We start from the raw sequence: 21,806 nt of genomic DNA, 5'->3' as shown, positions 1-21,806 counted from the left end.
TGTGAGATCTCACATTGATTAGAGAGGAGAACAAAACATTCCTTAGAAGGGTGTGGAAACCACTCGTTTTAAAACCTTGAAGTGAAGCCTAAATACGTCTCCAAAGTCGAGCCCTTAAACATAATTGAAATCTTACGAGTTTTCTTGACAATCAAACGTAGTAAACCCATATCTCAATTATAGTCGATTGGCTCATTATGAAAGTCGAGATTGAACCGAGGCTCGTCAGAGAGCGTAAAGGTGTCTAGTTTCATTGTAAAGTGTGGTGTTAGAGTTGAAAAGAAGGCATTGGTAGCTTGTGCAGAAGGGAGGTGAACAGGAGGAGGTTGTGAAGAGTGCCACTCCAGAGGTCATTTTCGTAGCTGTTTTTGGTTGAAAATTGGGAGGAAAAGGGTGGTTTTGTTCTGGTTTTCGACACACAAAACTTGGAGCTACAGCACACAGATTCAGCTTCAAGACAAAAACCTTAAAACTTTTGTTTGTTTGTTTGTCACTGAAACCAAAGTATCAAAACATTTCATCATCAGCCTCATGGCCAACGGATTTCCAAAGATATTTCATTTCCTCTCTTCAATCATTCCCTTTTGCCTCTCTTCTCTCGGAGAGATTGGATTTGTATGGTTGGAGGGGAGAAAGGGATCCCCTCCACATGCATGAAAATGAACGTTTTTGAGCCATGAATTCGAGTTTACGAGCATAGTTCGACAATAATTGACATGCACATATGATTTAGAGTTCAAAAGTTCGATGTGAGATCCCATGTCGATTAGAGAGAGGAACGAGTGCTAGCGAGGATGCTGGACCCTGAAGAGGGGTGGATTGTGAGTGTTAGTTGAACACGACCACTGGTATGATGTTGTCCACTTTGAGCATAAGCTCTCATGACTTTGTTCTGGGTTTCCCCAAAAGACCTCGTACCAATGAAGATAGTATTCCTTCATTATAAACCCGTGATCATTCCCTAAATTAGCTAATATGGGATTTTCATCCAACACTTCCCCTCAAACAAAGTACGCCTCCCCTTAATCGAGGCTCGACTCCTTTTTCTTTTGGAGTCTTAGTCATTTTTTACTATGCCTTCGAGGAGCCTTGACTCCTTTTTCTTTTGGAGTCCTTTGTTTGACATGATTAAGTTTTAGGGCATGACTCTGATACCATGTTAAGAATAATGCTCTGATACCATGTTAGTTGAACACGACTCTCCACGATGGTATGATATTGTCCACTTTGAGCATAAACTCTCATGACTTTGTTTTGGGCTTCCCCAAAATGGTTCATACCAATGAAGATAGTATTCCTTGATTATAAACCCACGATACTTGGACTTTCAATCCCACCTATGTTTCTCGGACTTTCAATCTCACTTCTGTTTCTCATTTCTTAACATGGTATTAGATCATGATTCTTAACAATCAGATCCCACATTAATTGAAAAGGAAAACGAGTGGTAGCGAGGACGTTAGGGCCCGAAGGAGGTGGATTGTGAAATCCCCACATTGATTGGAGAGAGGAGCGAAACCGTCTTTATAAGGGTGTAGAAACCTCAACCTAGAAGACACGTTCTAAAAACCTCGAGGGGAAACTCGAAGATGATAATATCTACTAGCGATGAGCTTGAGCTGTTACATTTGAGATCTCTCAACATATCTCAACTAGTTAAGGCATGCACATAATACTCATTGAAGAGATTATGGATTCGAGTCTCTAGTCGGAAGCATAAGTTTGATAACTAATTTCTATAACCATATGAAAACAGACTATATTAGTTAATGAACAAACACATAAGAAAAATTAGAGATGATGAACGTGTTAAATAATAATAATAATAATAAAAAGACAGAGAATAATATATACACCGAAGCAAGCTCCGAAAGCATGGAATGAAAGAATTGATATATACTTCATGCAAGAAGGTCGAAAGGTGTAGTCGATGGACAACAGGTAAATATTCCTATACTACCCCTAACTAAAGGTGAACAGTCTGACATTGTAAGGAAATGAAGAGTCCCTGTTTGAGTCGGACCTGCTGAATAAAGATTTAATCCTTGTTTTCGACTGTTTTTACCTAAACGAGGAGGCGAGCCCCCCATTTGTAACGAGCGAGAAAGTTGTCTCTTTTTTAGGAAAAATAGCTTAGATTTAATAAAAAAAATATATAAATTTTATGTATAAATATAATCCATATAAACTATAAACTATATAATTATCTTCTTTTAAATTAAATTCAAGTAATTGATATTAAAATTAAAATTAATACTAAATCGTTTATAAAAATTTAAAAAACAATATACATTAATTTAAATTATTAAATTAATATATAAATTATTTGAAGACAAGTAAGGTATTTACGACACTTTTATACAAATTAAAATGATTTTTTAAATTTAAGATACCAAATATTTATATTTTTGAGTATTTATAATATCAAAATATGAGGATTTTTTTTTATAAATATACAAAACATTTAAAATTAAATAAAAACTCGAAACGAAAAAGACGTCTTTTTTTTTTTTTTTTTTTTTTTTTTTTTTTTTTTTAATTTTAAAATTGTAAAAAGTATAATTAATAGTTTAATCTCAGAATAAAAAAATATAAAAAAACCCAAATAAACATATACAGCTATGCGCATTTTAGTATCAAAATGTTATAACTGACTATCATGCGCAGTGTAAATACGGCGCTCGTGTGACTTGTCTACGTTTCTTCTCTCATTTGGCTGGGGGTTCTTTAGAAGGTGAGATTTATCCATTATCCTTCGGTTACAGGTGCTGTTGCTTGTTTTTCTTCTTCAATTTGCAAGATATTTTCCTTCTCTGTTCAAATTTCATGGTTCTCTGTGTTTAACGCTGCGTAATTTCGTCGCAGATACAACCGATTTTTGTATTTTTTTTTTTTCAAATTTAGGGTTTCCATCAGCTTCAATGTAGTCGGTGTTCATAATAGATTTACGAGCAGCAGCCTTTTGTGTTCTTCTACAACTTATGGTGACTCTGGCCGCTGTCGGAACCGTGATTTCTGTGTCTAATGGGTGGTGTCGAAATACCCAAGTGGCTGAAAGGGTTGCCTTTGGCGCCGGAGTTTCGGCCGACTGATACCGAATTTGCCGATCCGATTGCTTACATATCTAAAATTGAGAAGGAAGCTAGTGCTTTTGGGATTTGTAAGATTATTCCTCCGTTTCCTAAGCCTTCCAAGAAATATGTCATTAGTAACTTGAACAAATCTCTTTCGAGATCCTCTGAGTTAAGCCGTGACTTAAATGCTTCAAGTGTCCGTTCTTCGTCCAAGTTGGGTTCTACAGATGGTGCAAACGAGAGAGAGGTTAGGGCAGTTTTTACGACTAGACACCAGGAATTGGGTCAGAGTGTTAGGAAAACGAAAGGGGTAGTTCAAAATCCGCAGTTTGGAGTTCACAAGCAAGTATGGCAAAGTGGTGAGGTTTATACATTGGAGCAATTCGAGTCCAAGTCGAAGGTTTTCGCTCGTAGTGTGTTAGGTGGGATTAAGGAGCCATCTCCTTTGGTTGTAGAATCATTGTTTTGGAAGGCAGCTACTGAGAAACCTATTTATGTGGAGTATGCAAATGATGTGCCGGGATCTGCTTTTGGAGAGCCAGAGGGTAAATTTCGTTATTTCCATAGGAGGAGGAGGAAGAGGAACTATTATAATCGTAAAGAACGGTCTTCTGAGCTTAAGAGTGGGGAAATGGAAACTTTGACGGAGACCCTCGCTCGGGATAGTCGAGGCACTTCCACCAGGGATAATCTGAATACAAGTGCAGAGATGTTGAAGCCATCTACTTCCACGGTTTCCTCGGAGGATGCTTCACACAACTCTAGAGGGAAGAGTTCAGATTCATGTATTAATATGGAAGGGACGGCAGGCTGGAGGCTTTCGAATAGCCCTTGGAACTTGCAAGTAATTGCACGGTCACCTGGATCGCTTACGCGTTACATGCCTGATGACATTCCAGGTGTTACTTCTCCGATGGTTTACATTGGCATGTTGTTCAGTTGGTTTGCTTGGCATGTTGAAGATCATGAGCTGCATAGTATGAATTTTCTTCACGTAGGCTCTCCAAAAACTTGGTATTCCATTCCTGGAGATCATGCATTTGCTTTTGAGGAAGTTGTAAGAACTCAGGCTTATGGTGGCAGTGTCGACCACCTAGGTATGGATTCATTTTGGTTAACCAATTGTGTGTGTATGTGTGTTTTTATTTGGGGGGTTTGGCGGGAGGAGGTCATGATAGCTATTTTAACTGGAAATAGAGATTTTCTTTTCTTTTTGCTAAGAAAACCATTTTCATTATGAGGATTGGAAATATAAAAGGCCATACAAAGGCTAGCTCTATAAAGTAGCCAATAAAGGGGAAAAAATTACTTCCCCCCCCACCCCCCCTCGAGATCATGCATTTGGTTTTGGATAAGTAGGTAAGAACTCAAGCCTATGGTCATAGTGTCACCGCCGAGGTATGGATTCATTTTGGTTAAGAAATTATGTTTGCGTGCTTTTAGAGGGTGTGGGAGGCTAGGCTAACATTTTCAAATGCATTACTTTTAAACTAGAAACCAAAAACTCTAATAGATTTCATTTTCTTTTGCTAAGAAAACTGCCTTCATTAAGAGGCTAGAAGTAAGTCGGAGATCCCTCAAGGATGGAAATTGAAACTTGAAACTTGATGGAGGGAATGATTGAAGTTAGATTACTTCAATTAGCTAATCTTCTGCTAGTTGAATGGTTCTTATCATGTTGGAGCAAGTTGAACATGTCTTTCTTTCATGTCATTGTTATAACTCATGTTCAGTTACTCTTATTGCCAGCTGCTCTTACATTACTGGGTGAGAAGACTTCTCTTCTATCTCCCGAGACAGTGATTGCATCTGGTATTCCTTGTTGCAGGTAAGTTTCTGGGAATATCATTTCTTCTGCATCTTCTTAAGTTAATTGTTTTGGAGCTTGGACTAATAATTGCTCTGTTTTCTTAGATGTCCTTGCTGGTGTTCTCCTCATGTTTACTTTGGTCTTTTCCGTTAGGTTAATCCAGAATCCAGGAGAATTTGTCGTCACCTTTCCAAGGGCTTACCACGTTGGGTTCAGTCATGGTAATCACTCTTGAATTTTTTTCTTATTATACAGGCATACTATGGGTTTATAGCATTATGATGCTTGAAAGTCTACGTTTGTTGTATATACATTGTGGGGTATCAAATAGAATTTAGAAACTCCGGTTTCTTTATCTGTGTTGAGTTTGATATCATAAATTTATGTCTTAGATTTTTTTTTATAAGTATGTATTTTTCAGATGGGCCTGGAATATGTAACAGGCTGAAGGAAGATAAGAGGCTATTAAAGTCACACTAGTATTGATAGACCAAAATGCGCACATTGAAATTTAGGGTTCTAGCTAATAACATGGCTATTAATTTTTCTATCATTGTTGAACTTGAATTTTGAAATTATAATTTATTAGTCGAGTGTAAGACCTAAATATGCAGCTTATCATTTTCTGAGTCATATTTCTCTGACTATATTTTGTTCTGTGTCCCATTCTATCGAGCAGTGCGGAATTTTCTCTATTGCATTTATCTTAGTGCGATACTTGATAAAGTAGCTGATTTTTATTTTAAGACTTATCAACTGTAACTTTGTGTTGTATGTCTTTGAATGACCTATGTTGGTTTTTACCATGCCTTTTTTCTATCTTCTTTGCACGGTGTACTATCACATTCTCTCTTGCATATTTGATGGGAAACACACTTTTAGATTTCGTTTAAATTCTTTGCTATATATAATTCCTTCTCTTCAATAGGCTTTAACTGTGGGGAGGCAGCAAATTTTGGAACTCCACAATGGCTCAGCGTAGCCAAGGATGCTGCGGTGCGCAGAGCTGCAATGAATTACCTTCCCATGCTTTCTCATCAGCAACTCCTATACCTTTTAACGATGTCCTTTGTCTCAAGGTTTGTGTATCTTTTGTTGTTATGTTTATCTGATTACTTGTTTGTCAAGCGATGAACTGAAGTTCTTTTGTTGTTGCCAAAACAGCTTATGTGTTATAGAAGTAGTTGTGTTTAGAATGATGTCTTTCGTTGTCCGAAGTGACCATATGTGGATGTTGTAGTGGTATTGATCAATTTCACCAATTTAGTTTTATCTATCCAGAGCATATGATTTGGGAAAAGTTGAATAAAACGCGCTTCATTGTAGTTGTGGATCTACCCATTTGGTTTGAATATTACCTAATCTCCATTGTTGCTAGACTGATGTCCATGATTGTTATTTGAAACTTAGCTGGCTCACGAGATAATTTCCATTAGCATAAGGAGATGATGTGACAAATTTAATGTTTCATTGTCCATGTAATATGGTGCATTAGTTGAGCGCCTATTACCTTTTTACATGTGGCAACTTATCTGGGCTTTGTCCGCTGTCATTTTTCTTCTTGGTTTTTCATCTCCCCACCAAAATAATAGTTATAATGGTGATGATGTATTATGCGTGGAGTTGATCAGTTATTTTTATGTTTAGATGTACTTTTTTCTTTATAGCTGGTTTACGCAGTTTGTGTATTTTCTCTTCTTATTGCATCTACCAACAAATTGAATTAATTAGCTTTCTGTGTCTACTTCAGCGATTATCTAACCAGTTGTTTCTCATGTTTGTTCTGTTTGTATCTTTGGATGTTAGAGTGCCGAGATCCTTACTTCCAGGTGTTCGGAGTTCACGGCTTAGAGACCGGCAAAAGGAAGAGAGAGAATTTATGGTTAAGAAAGGGTTTGTTGAGGACATTTTAAGAGAAAATAATATGTTATCTGTTCTTCTAGAAAAAGAATCAAGTTGTCGAGCAGTGTTGTGGAATCCAGACATGCTTCCATATTTAAGTCATTCTCAAGTGGCCAATACAAATTCTGCTGTTGCAACATCTCCTAGAGAAAATACTTCGTGCAATCATATTGAAAGTCTTGATCGTAATGACAAGAATGTGCAGAATTTCATTGATGAGATGGCCTTGGATTTAGAAAGTATGAATGATATTTACTTGGACAGTGATGATTTGTCATGTGACTTCCAAGTAGATTCCGGGACACTGGCATGTGTAGCCTGTGGTATTCTCGGGTTTCCATTTATGTCTGTCGTTCAGCCGTCAGAGAAGACATCAAGGGAACTTTCTGGCGATCACCTGTCTACTCATAAAAGGGGAGGTGTTCTTGGATCGAAGGATGTTCATTGCTCTCCTCACTTTGATGGCACTCATCCTGGTATTGAGCTTCATCCGTGCATTGGGATTTATTTTATGCAATTTTTTTTGTGTGAATATTTTATGGAAATTTCTTTCTTCGAGAATGCAACCAGTCAGAAATGACATAAAATATTTCATGCTTAATTATATCGATGTCGTAGAAGGATATTGTATGTCTCAAGTTATTACTTCATGTGAATGTGTTTTGTGGTTCCATTCTAATTGATTTCTTCAATTCTAAGAGCATGGTTGTGTGTGATTGTTTAGATAATAAACTATGGAATGTTTTTATCTAGTGAGTCTGCTAGTTTCATGTAAATTTTGTAACCTGCTGGTTCACCAGCTAGAGTTGTATGCTCACTACCTTCTTTATGTAATTCCAGATTTGTCGGTCACGTATTTTTTCTCTTTTTCCCTTACTTTTCCTTTGTGGATTTCATTGTTCTATGGTCGGCTACTAAGGCTGATACTGAGTCTACATCGGATTTTGATTATCTGAATATCGGGGCGCTCATGTTAAAAAGAAAAAATTAAATGAAGTTGAAGATCAGTGATTCGTTCTGCTGTGGTTGAAGTTCTAGTTCTAAGACAACTTCTAATTTACTTTGCAGAAGATTCCACTTCTGTACCTGATGTTAATTGCCTCTCAAAGGATCCTTCAGTAGGATCAGTTCCCAAGTTCGACAAGGGATGGAACACGTTTAGTAAATTTCTGAGACCTCGAAGTTTTTGCTTGCTGCATGCTGTGGACACAGTAGAGTTACTGCAGAAGAAAGGTGGAGCGAATATACTTGTTATTTGCCATTCAGGTATGGTTGGCCGTGATTGTTTTGTCATTCTGTAGGTTTTGTTTTATAGTTTTAGAAACTGGTTTTAATTTGGTTAATTGATTGTTTGCTATTTGGAAATTGGGTTAGATTATCATAAAATAAAGGCAAATGCAGTGGCAATAGCAGAGGAAATTGGGCACAATTTTGTTTACAATGAGGTCCGATTGGATATTGCGTCTGAGGAGGATCTGGGGTTAATAGATCTTGCCGTTGATGAAGAACGCGATGAGTGTCGAGAAGACTGGACCTCGAGATTAGGAATCAACTTGCGGCACTGTGTCAAAGTTAGAAAAAGCTCCCCAACAAAGCAAGTTCAGCACGCATTGGCATTGGGTGGCTTGTTCCTCAACAGAGACCATGGCTTCGATCTCTCGAATCTCAATTGGCCAGCTAAAAGGTCACGCTCGAAGAAGATAAATCATCTGCAGCATAGCAAACGATTCCAAAGCATGCATATGCATCTTAAGGAGGAAGTTTCGGGGGAAAAGTCCGATTCTAGAATAGCAAAACAACAAGAAAAGTTTTTCCAATACTACAGAAGGAACAAGAAATCAGGGAATTCTACAGGCGTCAGTTCTGTTACTCAGCCGGCTAGTAGTGGAGATTCAAGTGACCTTTGTAATGACAGGAGTTTCAGAAGCAATGCATCAGAGTTGGCGATTCCTGATCCAACTGGGACGACCGATCAGCAGGATGCAGTGCTTCAAGATTGTGGAAATACAAACTCCATCTCTACTGTTGGTAGGATGACAGAGCCCCAAATGGAAAATTGTTTGCCAGAAGAAGCTTATATTGATGGTGAGTTACCCGTGGATGACTCTGGGATGCAGCAGTATATCACGGCCGCATTAGACACAAGTGAACCAAATAAAAACGCTGTATTACCCAGCTGCACTGTTGGCCCACTTGTCAATGCCATCAATGAATCTTTTGAACTTCCACAAGATCAAGAGCTTCTTGAAAGTCGCAATAAAACAGATCAGGAATGTGATATTGCTTCGGAGGAGCAATCACATGCCCCGGCTGGTGTGTGCTCGGATGAAGTTAATCTTGCCGAGTCCACAGGTTTACATTGTTCCATCGTTCTTGAGAGTTCGAAAGTGGTGCTTGACAGTGAAGATGTGAAGAATTCGAGTAGTGAAGCTTGTGATGGCATGACTAGGGATGAAACTGCGATTGCTGACAGAATAAAAGGTATGGATGAAGATTCTTGTAGTTTAATCCCAATAAAGCTGCAGCTTTGTCCAGATACTGAAGGTCACAGCCAGTTTGGTCACTTAGATGATAGAACAAATACTGGAACACCAGATGCTGCTACTTCTAACTTGAGAGATAGGACTTCTGAAGTTTCAAGGATGGCTTGCGAAGGCCCCGATTTATGTAATGCTGCGACATCAGATGGTTTACTAAATAATCTTCAGACGTTCGATGCAGATGTTGAAACTCGGTCTGTTTCTGGCGTCGAGGTTCAACTGAAAGCTCAACTATCCTCTTGTTTAGCAGATGAAAAATCCATTAAAAATCTTGGTAGCCAGGAAGATGTAGACAACCTTTCTGATGCTTTGATGTCAAGTACTGGGGTCCAGAATGAGACGCCTACTGAACCTAGAATCCCGATGGACAAACCTGGTTTCAAGTCTTGCATACTAGGGGAAAGCCCCATGGATGTCGAAACTGGCGGAGAGGCCTCGGATAGAAAAAACTTGACTGGTGGAAAGGCTCCAGGTATTGACAGTCCTCTGACACAATCGAAGACCCGTGATGCTACGGAAATTTGTTCTTTAAAGCACAAGCCTAGTTCAGATGTGGAAAAGCGAAGAAAACGGAAGAGACATGACGAGCTTAGAATCGAAAATGAGCTTAGTTCCTTCGATTTTATACGAAGTCCATGTGAAGGGTTGAGGCCAAGGGCTATTAAGAATTTAACTCATCAAAGGGATATTGATGTCAATATATCAGTACAGGAGAAACCAGAGAGAAAGAGAGTGAGAAAACCGTCTGACAACGTTTCTCCAAAGCCTAAGAAAGGAATTAGAAGAAAAGGGTCTTATAAATGTGACCTAGAAGGCTGCCGCATGAGTTTTGAGACAAAGGTTGAACTAGCCTTACACAAACGCAACCAGTGCCCACATGAAGGATGTGGAAAGAGGTTCAGCTCCCACAAATACGCAATGCTTCACCAACGTGTGCATGACGACGACCGACCTCTGAAGTGTCCATGGAAAGGTTGTTCCATGTCATTCAAATGGGCGTGGGCTAGGACCGAGCATATTCGTGTGCACACAGGGGAGCGACCATACAAGTGCAAGGTAGAAGGCTGTGGCCTGTCTTTCAGGTTTGTATCAGATTATAGTCGACATAGACGAAAAACAGGGCATTACGTCGACCAACCCACCTGAAAATTCTTTGGGCTAGGTTAATTCCATAGAAGCAAATGGGATATATCTGTAGTACTCAAGAAAGGGCTGAAGAAGCTCAATGTAGTTGTTGTACTTCTAAACTTAGGTTCACTGATAGTCGTGTAGTGATATTAAACTTATTTATTCAGAGATTTGTATAGCTTGCTAAAGTAAACTGATGGATATCTCTGTGGCTAGAATGGAAGCACAGACCAAAAGGGGGCCTGGCTGCTTGGGAAATCTGGACTTAAAACTGTATCATCCTTTAGAACTGCATCAAATCTCCTTTTGTTGCAGATGTGGAGAGAATTTGTTTCTCGTAAAGGGAGTCCCGACCTTTCTTCTAGCCAAGAATCTCATTATCGATCAAATCGGAGCGGCTAGAAAGATCTCTCTACAAATTTTGAGAACGCATCAAGGTTAGAATTGTAAATTTGGTCTCTATAGTTCATAAAAAGTTTAAATTTCGTTGTTCTTATGGCTCGATAAAACTCTCACAAATAGTTCCAACTATCACGAGAGTTATTACGAACGGTAAGGACTAATTCTAACTATGGATTAAAATCTAGGACCAAATTTACAATTTAGCCACTTCTTCCTTGAAATTATTCTTATTAATTCCGAGTTTAATAAAAAAAAAATTGAGTCAAACTTCGCTTATCTACATTGTTACTTTTGCCATGTGAATACAATGAGTGAGCCAGAAGAGGCAAAGGGTCAGTATATCAAAATATATACAACTTCTGAACTGGATCTTCATGTGATAGGAAAATCCAAACCTTCTGAGATGCCTGAAAATGGTGCATTGTTGATCTAGCTTGCTAACTACTCTAAGAAAATGGCTGAGGGACTGAATCTCATAGTTAACGGATCACTTTCTTCGAAAGATCAACATACAAACGTACGAAAATACTCGAAAAATAACACCTGTGACCATTAGGAGGAGTAGGCAAAGGCCCCAGTCATGAAGGTCAAACCCACTTTTATTCAAAGCTCCACAGCGAGTCATCAGCCACACTCCATCATACCTATAGAACAGAGCCAGCTATGTTAGGATTTTCTTTTCGGTGAAAAAACCGCGCTTTCATTGAGAAAAACGCTAGAATGTACAAAAAACATTCATTTGAATGATCTTAGGGAGTTCGTTTTGTTAATTCAGTTTCGTTCGTCGTTAACGATTTAGTTAACAGACAGCATGATGACATGAATACTGTAGAGGGCAACTTCTGTCATACCTTTCAGCATTTGCTATCACTAATGCTTCTAAAGCCCATTTGGGGTAGCAAATATTGGACAGATTCTTCAATGCTGAACTAGTTTGAGTCCTTGTAATGAAGAGGGTTAAGACAACAGGAAGAATGGCTGACCACTGCATAAAACAGTACATTTTTTCTCAGTGAAAATACAAGAAATATGGCAATTCAGCTCACCAAGGTATGAACTTCACTAACCAGTTGAGCTGCACCTGGCTGAAACAGGATGGCCAAAGCGTAAGCGATACCCGTGACGCAGTACAGAAGGCAGAGTAGAACAACGTAATGATTTGTAAAGGAAGATCTTGGATTTGTGAAGGAATAGAACATAGAGAGATACATCAATGGCTTGATTGCTGTATTGAAATGGTCGACTGTGTCCTTTGCGAGAAAGTAAGCCAAACTGCTCATGCCAGAAGAACTTTCTCTCCAATATTCTAACTTATCCAAAGAAAATGTTCTCAGAGCTGCAATTTTGCCTAGAAGGGCTGCAATCAATGACAAAATCTTGGTCAGTGGTTATAGATTTCGGCCCGGATAAAGAAGAGCATATTGTGCGACAAAATGAAACAATGAAGCCGACCGTTAACGGATATTGTCCTCTTTGGGTTTTTTCTTTCGGGCTTCCCCTCAAGAGTTTAAAACGTGTCTGCTAGGGGGAGGTTTTCACACACTTATAAAAAATGCTTCATTCTCCTCCCCAACCGATGTGGGATCTCACAATCCACCCCATTCGGGGGCCCAGCGTCCTTGCTGGCACTCGTTCCCTTCTCCCATCGATGTGGGACCCTCCAATTTACCCCCCTTTGGAGCTTAGCGTCCTTACTGGCACACCGTCTCGTGTCCACCCCCTTTTAGGGCTCAACTGGCTGTAATACTATTTGTAACAGCCAAGCCCACCGCTAGCAAATATTGTCCTCTTTGGGCTTTCCCTTACGGGCTTCCTCTCAAGGTTTTAAAACGCATCTGCTAGGGGGAGGTTTCCACATTCTTATAAAGGAATGCTTCGTTCTCCTCCCCAACCGATTTGGGATCTCACAATCCACCCCCCTTTGGGATCCAACGTCCTCGTTGGCACTCGTTCCCATCTTCAATCGGTGTGGGACCCCCTAATCCACCTCCCTTTAGAGTCCAACGTCCTTGTTGGCACACCGCCTCGTGTCCACCCCTCTTCAAGGCTACACAGACTCTGATACCATTTGTAAAAGTCAAGCCCACCACTAGTAGATATTGTCCTCTTTGGGCTTTCCCTTTTGGGCTTCCCCACAAGGTTTTAAAACACGTCTCTTAGGGGAGGTTTCCACACTCTTACAAAGAATGTTTCGTTCTCCTCTCCAACCGATGTGAGATCTCACAATAACACGCTTTTCTACAAGCACATATGTTTGCATTCGTGGAAAGAAATAAATCAGAGAGGACAAGACATAGCACAAAGAATTGGTAACTTACAAACTGCAATAATGGTGAAAGCATAGCCACTAACACCAAATGACTGATCGCTCACATCTGATATAGATCCCAGGCAGGCACCAGCAAGAAGCAAGATCAAATAATCTATAACTTGTATTTTCGAGTCCCGTAATCGTTGCTTACCAATTCTGATATTCATCGTTACGAAGAAACCATGTCAGGAATTAATGATAAGATCATGAAAATATACAAAGGTGTAACGAAAATGTACCTTCCGAGAAAGTATCTATACTGTTTAAGTATGCCCGGAGTACTTCGATGCGACAAATCTTTAGTCTTAAAATGCATTCGTAACTTATCATGATGTTCCTCAACATTACTTCTCATGCCCTGCCATAGCTCCCCAGCTAAGGAAGGTTGTCGTTCGACAAGAACACTGTTTCTTGTTCCATGAGTTCGCGTGCTTGCTGAGCTCGAAGCGTGTCGGGCCGAGTTCTGCTGCAAATCTGCTGGTACTGGATAGCCGTTATGAAGCAACCATCTAACAGGAAGCTCTTCATAGCTAACGTCTGCATTAGGTGTTACTATACCCTCCAAAATATCAATGAAGTGATCTGGAGGGTTAACACGTTCTGGGACATTGATTCCAAGACCAGCAAAGTATTCTTCAACTCTCTTGGCTGGTCCATGATAAACAGTGAAACCACCTTTTGCAAGAAGAACCAAATCATCGAACATTTTGAATAAGGTGTAGCTGCATCAGAGATTTACACGTTAGTAAATAAGGGTAATATTCAAACCTGCACTAGACCTAATAAAACGGGCTTGCAAGCTAAAAAGTGTGGGATCCCACATTGGTTGGAGAGGGGAATGAAACATTTCTTATAAAGTTATGGAAACCTCTCCCTAGAAGACGTGTTTTAAAACCTTGAGGGGAAGCCCGGAAGGGAAACCCTAAACAAGACAATATCTGCTAGCGGTGAACTTAGGCGGTTACAGATGGTATCAAAGCTAGACATCAGGTGGTGTGCCAGCGTAGACGCTGGCCTCCAAAGAGGGTGGATTGTGAGATCCCACATTGGTTTTAGAGGGGAACGAAGCATTTTTTTATAAGGGTGTGGAAACCTCTTCCCAGCAGATGAGTTTTAAAACCTTGAGGGGAAACCCCAAAGAGGACAATATCTACTAGCGGTGGACTTGGGCTGTTACAAATGGTATCAAAGCTAGAAACTGGGTGGTGTGCCAGCGAGGACGCTGGCCCCCAAGGGGGGTGGATTGTGAGATCCCATATTCGTTGGAGAGGAGAACGAAGCATTTTTTATAAGGGTGTGGAAACCCCCCCTAGTAGACGCGGTTTAAAATTTTGAGGGGAAGCCCGGAAGGGAAACCCCAAAGAGGACTACATCTGTTAGAAATGGACTTGAGCTGTTATAAATGGTATTAGAGCTAGACACCTTGTGGCGTGCCAGCGAGGATGCTGGTCCCCACAGGGGGTGGATTGTGAGATCCCACATTGGTTGGAGATGGGAATGAAGCATTTCTTATAAGGGTGTGAAAACCTTTCCCTAGTAGACGCGTTTTAAAATCATGAGGCTAACGACAATACGTAACGGACCAAAGCGGACAATATTTACTAGTAGTGGGCTTGAGCTATTACAAAAAGACAGTGAAAGGTTACCTTGGTTGATGAACCACCATGCAAATGGTCACACCTTCAAGAGCTTCTCTCCTGAGAGCTCTAAGAAGCAATTGAGAAGAAGAACTGTCCAAACCAGACGTTGGCTCATCTAATAGCAAAATTGAAGGCTCTATCACCATTTCCAATCCAACATTCACCCTCTTCCTTTGACCTCCAGAGATTCCTCGCTTTTCCACTGTCCCAACCAAGGAGTTCCGCACGGTTTGGAGCCCCAAGAACTCGATAACTCTTTCGACAATTAGAACTTTATCCGCTTTGGACAACTCCACTGAAAGTCTATAATAACAAGTGATGCTCACAGTCAGTACTGATATCTCAACAGAAGCAACCAAATATCAAGAACATAAGTTTGTCAGCTGTTCTTGAATGAATAATTATCAGTCTTGTACGTCAAACAACATAAGTAAATTCGAAGACAAGTATCATTTCAGTGGTCAGTTGATGAATGAACCAAGAACATACACGACAAACTCTATTGATCAATTTGTTTGAGATAAAAGAAACTACATTGAACAAATCAATCATGAAGAACTACGTAGAGAAAAATATTTTAAACATGAAGAACAATGGGAAGTTATTATGAAATTCAGAAAAAACATCACTACTTCCATCTTATAGTATTTCGCCTTGAACTAGGAACGGATGCTTCAGATAGAAAAATGATGTATGATGTTAGGAATCACGAACCTCCACAATGGTATGATATTGTAAGCTCTCATGGCTTTGCTTTAGGCTTCCCCGAAAAGCCTCATATCAATGGAGATGTATTCCTTACTTATAAACCCATGATCATTCCCTAAATTAGCCAATGTGAGACTCCCTCCTAACAATCCTCAACAATCTTCCCCTCGAACAAAGTGCAACATAGAGCCTCCCCTGATGCCTAAGAGCCCTCGAACAAAGTACACCATTTGTTCGACACTTTAGTCACTTTTGACTACTCCTTCGAGGCTCACACTTCTTTATTCGACATTTGAGGATTCTATTGACATGACTAAATTAAGAGCATGCCTCTGATACCATGTTAGGAACAACGATTCTCTACAATGGTATGATATTGTCCACTTTGAGCCTAAGCTCTCATGACTTTGCTTTTGGGCTTCCCTAAAAGGCCTCATACCAATGGAGATGTATTCCTTATAAATCCTTGATAATTCCCTAAATTAGCCAATGTGAGACTCCCTCCCAACAATCCTCAACAATCCTCCCCTCGAACAAAGTGCAACATAGAGCCTCCCCTGAGGCCTAAGAGCCCTCGAACAAAGTACACCATTTGTTCGACACTTTAGTCACTTTTGACTACACCTTCGAGGCTCACAACTCTTTGTTCGACATTTAAGGATTCTATTGACATGACTAAGTTAAGAGCATGACTCTGATAGCATGTTAGGAACCACGACTCTCCACAATGGTATGATATTGTCCACTTTGAGCATAAGCTCTCATAACTTTGCTTTTGGGCATCCCCAAAAGGCTTCATACCAATAGAGATGTATTGCTTACTTATAACCCGTGATCATTCCCTAAATTAATCAACGTGGGACTCCCTCCCAACAATCCTAAACATATGATACATTCACAGTCAAGATCGTTGAAACCGTGGCAAGTTGAAAGCATTAATATAATTAAGTAGAAGTAGAGCTAAGCAAAGAGCAAAGGAAAGTTTCAACTACCTGCAGTTTGCACTGAACCATAAATTCTCTTCCACTGTCAAGTTCCCATGAACAATATCATCTTGAGGCACAAAACCCATAATTCTTTTATAGGAAAGAATTGATTCATTCTTTCCATTTATCAGAATAGACCCTGTTGTCTTGCATCCAATTGCTTTTCCTGCCAAAGCAGACAGAAATGTTGTTTTTCCAGCTCCAGATGGACCCATCACAGCAGTAATCCGACCAGGCTTGATATTTCCAGTGACACACCTCAACAAATGCTTGTTTTTTGCTTTCAAAGTAAGGTTTAGATCTTTAAAAGACACTTCGATAGGAGGACGCCTTTTATTCTCAGGATCAGTTGCCATTTTAATTACACCGGAAAACGTAAGATTGTTGTTCTGTTGCTGCTGAGCCTTTTCTTTCTCAAGTTGGACATAAGCATACCTGAACATCTGGCTATGAGTACTTGAATGCTTTCCCTTTGGCATATGTTTTTCAAAACCTTCACCAGATTCAAAATGAAAACCTTCATGACCGTCAGGGTCTTTTTCGATTTCGTGTATGATCCCCATGAGATCAGTTTGGTTATTGTTTCTTTCTTCTATGTGCACTGATGAAGTCGACGACGTGGTCGGGATATGTGAATGTGAATATGGTAAGTCATCATCTGTTTCGAGTTCGGACAGATTCAAAATCTCATGTTTTTCTGTATTTGAGTTTTTCACACGTGAAAACTTTCGTGATAGTTGAACTTGCAACCCAGTTGCATGCTTTTTAGCTGCATCTTTTGCAGCTTTCCACCTTTGTTGTGCTTTTGCCGTTGCTTTTGCACTTTTGGCTGCTGCTTCTCTGGATTTAGCCAGTCTTCTTTCTCTAGCAGCAAGAATTTGGTCGAAGAAATTGTAAATTATGAGTAGAACTGTGCTTAAAGCCACCTGCATAAGCAAATAAAAGTGTTAACTCTTAATCCCTCTTGTTACCACCTTATTCTTACAAGCTCTTGTTACCACCTTACTCTTACAAGCTCTTGTTACCACCTTATTCTTACAAGAGTTGATACAGAACTTGTAACAGCCCAAACCCACCGCTAGCATATATTGTCTTCTCTAGGCTTTCCCTTTCGGACTTCCCCTTAAGGCTTTAAAATGCGTCTGTTAGGGAAAGGTTTCCACACCCTTGTAAAGGGTGGGCTTTCCCTTTCGAGCTTCCTCTTAAGGCTTTAAAACGCGTTTGCTAGGGAAACGTTTCCACTCCCTTATAAAGGGTGTTTCATTCTCCTCCCCAACCGATGTGGGAATTCACAATCTAACCCCCTTCAGGGCCCAGTGTCCTCGCTGGCACTCGTTCCTTTCTCCAATCGATGTGAGACCCTATCAAATCCACCCCCACATTGAGCCCAGCGTCCTTACTGGCACTCCGCCTCGTGTTACCCCTCTTCGAGAAACAGCCTCCTCGCTGGCACATCGCCCAGTGTTTGACTCTGATACCAACTGTAACAGGTCAAGCCCACCGCTAGCAGATGTTGTCCTCTTTGGGCTTTCCCTTTCAGGCTTCCCCTCAAAGCTTTAAAACGCATCTGCTAGGGAAAGGTTTCCACACCCTAATAAAGGGTGTTTCGTTCTCCTCCCCAACCGATGTGGGATCTCACAATCCACCCCCCTTTAGGGCCCAGCATCCTCGCTGGCGCTCATTCCTTCTCCAATCGATGTGGGACCCCTATCAAATCCACCCCCCTTCGAGGCCCAGCATCCTTACTGGCACACCGCCTCGTGTCTGGCTCTGATACTAACTGTAACAACCCAAGTCCACCGCTAGCCTATATTGTCCTCTTTGGGCTTTCCCTTTCAGGCTTCCCCTCAAGGCTTTAAAACGCGTCTACTAAGAAAAGGTTTCCACACCCTTATAAAGGATGTTTCGTTCTCCTCTCCAACCAATGTGGGATCTCACAGAACTCCTCTATTTACATAATTGTGAATGAAAAGGCAAGAAAGAACACTTGAAAATTGAAAAGAACAGTACGATGAAAATATATCACCACATTTGAATTACGACTCAAAGACTCCGATTTTCACATGATGGATGACTTACTAAAAGCATTACTCCATAAGCATGAATATCCTGATTTGTGGCGCTTCCATCACATGAAGTAAGCTTGAAGCATCCTGCAAGATATTTGGAAAAGGGTCAAATGCTTGATGCTAGCAATCTTAACCAGATATTTGATATCATTGTCCCTAAAGAGTACACAGCTAAAGGAAAATGGCAAAGGAAAAGTTCAAAAGAAGCATCTCATCTATATTCCTACATGTATAGCACTTACTATTCTGAGAAGTTGAACCCATTCTGCAGTAATGTCTGCAATGGCAGCAAAACAGATAGACATGATTAGAAAGCTCGTGTTTGAGGCAGCAAACATTGGTTGACAACAAAATAGTGGTAGGATTCAAGTCAATACCCACTCTCGCAAGGAATTTGTTCGGTGCTTGAGGGACAAAATGAACCATCTGGACAGAACATCTCTTTACTCCGACCAACATCTGCCCAAATATTTGCTCCTCCACAAGTATGGTTGGGCCGCCCGGGCGGTAGCTGGTAAAGATATCTGCAAGAACAAGAACAACTTCATTGTGTGCTGAAGACCATGGACACTGATATTCAGAGTTATGGTTTGTACTTACGGCTCACATACTCCTGTTGTTCTATTCAACTTGGCGTTGGGACAATATGATCCTAAAGGGCATGCTGTCAGATACAGTAAGAGTGTTATACTGTGAGACCTCCAATAGCAAGCAAATGCAAGGATGGGTAATAAGAGAAAGTAACACATGCGAGAAAGCTTTTGTTTATCTCTAGTCTCTTATTTGTGTGTTTTTCTGTTTGATTTATAGGTTTATTAGTGTTAGATACCTGATATATACATAACCAAGAAGAGCAATAGAAGATCAGCAACTTATTACTTATATGAGTATTGTAACCGTCCAAGTCCACCGCTAGCAAATATTGTCCTCTTTGGGCTTTCCCCCTTCAGGTTTCCCCTCAAAGTTTTTTAAAACGTATTTGCTAGGCAGAGGTAGGATCTCACAATCTACCCCCCTTGGGAGCCCAACGTCCTTGTTGGCATACCGCCCGATGTCTGGCTCTGATACCATTTGTAACAGCCCAAGCCTACTGCTAGCAGATATTGTCCTCTTTGGGCTTTCCCCTTCGGGCTTCCCCTCAAGGTTTTTAAAACATGTTTACTAGGGAGAGGTTTCTACATCCTTATAAGGAATGCTTCATTCCCCTCTCCAACTGATGTGGGATCTCACAATCCACCTCTCCTGGGGGGCCAACGTCCTCGCTAGCACACCATCCGGTGTTTGACTCTGATACCATTTGTAACAGCCCAAGCCCATCGCTAGCAGATATTGTCCTCTTTGGGCTTTCCCTTTCGGGCTTGCCCTCAAGGTTTTTAAAACGTGCCTACTAGGAAAAGATTTCCACATCCTTATAAGCAATGCTTCATTCCCCCTCCTACCGACGTGAGATCTCACAATCCACCCCCCTTGGGGGCCCAACGTCCTCGCTGGCACACTGTCCAATGTCTAGCTTTGAGACCATTTGTAACAGCCCAAGCCACCGCTAGCAAATATTGTCCTCTTTAAACTTTTCCTTTCGGGCTTCCCCTCTAGGTTTTTAAAACGCATCTATTAGAGAGAGGTTTCCACATCCTTACAAGGAATGCTTCATTTCCCTCTCCAACTGATGTGGGATCTCACAATCCACCTCCCTGGGGGGCCAACATCCTCGCTAGCACACCACCGATGTCTAGCTCTGATACCATTTGTAACAGCCCAAGCCACCGCTAGCAAATATTATCTTCTTTAGACTTTTCTTTCGGACTTCCCCTCAAGGTTTTTAAAACGCATCTACTAGGGAGAGGTTTCCACATCCTTATAAGCAATGCTTCATTCCCTCTCCAACCGATGTAGGATCTCCCAATAAGTAATTCAAAAACGAAAGACATTCGACAAAACACCATTAAAAACGTTACAATGATTCCACAACAATACATAGAATCTACAGCCAATGGTGAAGAACAAGCACTTATAGATCTAAACACTTACGTATCATGCATGTAAGACCCTGAGGACAGAAGAAACCCTCACAACAAGCTCGACAATCATGCATTCTTGAAGGGAATAGCTGAGAATTACTAAGGTCAACGCTCTGTTCAGGACCAACACTACATGCCCATCCTGGCTCACAACCAGGACTCCATGAAGTCAAATTACAATTCTTGTTAAGTTTCAAGAAGGAACCACTTCCAGGATCTTGAAGGATCATACTGTCAAAGTAAAAATTGATTTCTGCTGCTGTACACAGGCGCTTGCTGAAATCACCTGTTCAAAAACCAACACAATATATAATTCAACACCATGTGATTGAACCTAATCATGACAGAAATGGAAGAACTCTTCTTTCCACTTACGGATTACTCATACCATTGGTCTTCTGTAGACAAGAAGACAAGAACCTCAGATTAGATGAAAAATTAAACGCTTTGTTCCAATCAGCTTGCCTGATACAAAAAAAAGAAAAGCTCCTAGCTCAAGATTGTTGGAAATGGCCCACGATCGAAGAACAACTTTTAGATAGAGAAACCTTAAGCACGTATGCTTTTCAATTCTCGTTTTTGTTGTCACAAATCTTCCCGAACTTTCTCGAAGCAATTACTGACAAATCTTTTCGATCAAAGACTAACAATTTCCCTAAACTTACTGAAGTTAAGCATATTAACTCGCAAATATTTCATAATGGGAAGTTAAAATCTCATAATCCAGAAAAAGGGTAAAGTTTAAACTAGGATTTCTCTTCGATTCCATTTCTCTCAAGCTCTCAATAACCAAACAGAGCGCAGAATTGAAAGTGCTGGGGGAAAAAACTCACGTGTCTCTGGAGCAGAAATGGAAGCGGCTACTGAGTTCCGAGTTGATGATTGAGCTCAAATTGGAGAGCTGGGCGTTGGCCATTGACAACATAAATGGGATAGCTGCAGGGCTGGCAAACTGATTACCATCCACATTCTGGCTATGAACAAACTGTTCCCAGCTCAATCCCACAAGAACAAGAACCAAGAAAATGGAAGAAAACATGGGGTTCTTTAAGTTCATAGCTTTAAGCTTCGAGTAAACGCCCAAATTAGAAGGTATATGAAGATACCCACCAAAAATTTTTGAAATAGAACACAAAAGTAAAGATCTAAGGAAGAAGGAGAGATGGGTTTTATAGATTGAAGTTTGAAAAGCTGAAAGATCAAAATTTTCATAGCCGT

General features: G+C 40.5%; 2 protein-coding genes across 4 annotated transcripts; one reads left to right on the top strand and one right to left on the bottom strand.

The window, feature by feature from the left end:
• The first annotated feature begins 2,716 nt into the window (after positions 1 to 2,716).
• On the top strand, positions 2,717 to 10,818 carry ELF6 (Zinc finger (C2H2 type) family protein / transcription factor jumonji (jmj) family protein). Of its 2 annotated transcripts, XM_023698231.2 has the most exons (8): positions 2,717 to 2,765; positions 2,866 to 4,171; positions 4,824 to 4,902; positions 5,038 to 5,105; positions 5,813 to 5,963; positions 6,691 to 7,262; positions 7,855 to 8,052; positions 8,161 to 10,818. In XM_023698231.2, the coding sequence occupies exons 2-8, from the start codon at positions 3,025 to 3,027 to the stop codon at positions 10,470 to 10,472; spliced, it is 4,527 nt and encodes a 1,508-aa protein (XP_023553999.2). In that variant the 5' UTR covers positions 2,717 to 2,765; positions 2,866 to 3,024; the 3' UTR covers positions 10,473 to 10,818. The 2 variants fall into 2 exon arrangements, with proteins under 2 accessions (XP_023553999.2, XP_086981282.1); XM_087125156.1 differs by having other exon boundaries at positions 2,741 to 4,171.
• Positions 10,819 to 11,113: 295 nt separating this feature from the next.
• On the bottom strand, positions 11,114 to 21,648 carry LOC111811416 (ABC transporter G family member 28). Of its 2 annotated transcripts, none has more exons than XM_023698254.2 (14): positions 21,422 to 21,648; positions 20,977 to 21,053; positions 20,599 to 20,874; positions 19,171 to 19,234; positions 18,948 to 19,094; positions 18,813 to 18,847; positions 18,581 to 18,654; positions 16,508 to 17,427; positions 14,814 to 15,110; positions 13,407 to 13,889; positions 13,175 to 13,323; positions 11,924 to 12,213; positions 11,708 to 11,841; positions 11,114 to 11,500 (listed from the first exon to the last, which is right to left on the bottom strand). In XM_023698254.2, the coding sequence occupies exons 1-14, from the start codon at positions 21,643 to 21,645 to the stop codon at positions 11,344 to 11,346; spliced, it is 3,327 nt and encodes a 1,108-aa protein (XP_023554022.1). In that variant the 5' UTR covers positions 21,646 to 21,648; the 3' UTR covers positions 11,114 to 11,343. The 2 variants fall into 2 exon arrangements, with proteins under 2 accessions (XP_023554022.1, XP_023554030.1); XM_023698262.2 differs by having other exon boundaries at positions 20,964 to 21,053; positions 21,422 to 21,463.
• Positions 21,649 to 21,806: the final 158 nt, after the last annotated feature.

This window comes from Cucurbita pepo, chromosome 1 (assembly GCF_057944985.1).
Source record: "Cucurbita pepo subsp. pepo isolate OVF chromosome 1, ASM5794498v1, whole genome shotgun sequence".
Classification (NCBI taxonomy): domain Eukaryota; kingdom Viridiplantae; phylum Streptophyta; class Magnoliopsida; order Cucurbitales; family Cucurbitaceae; genus Cucurbita; species Cucurbita pepo.
This window is presented reverse-complemented; position numbering and strand designations above follow the sequence as displayed.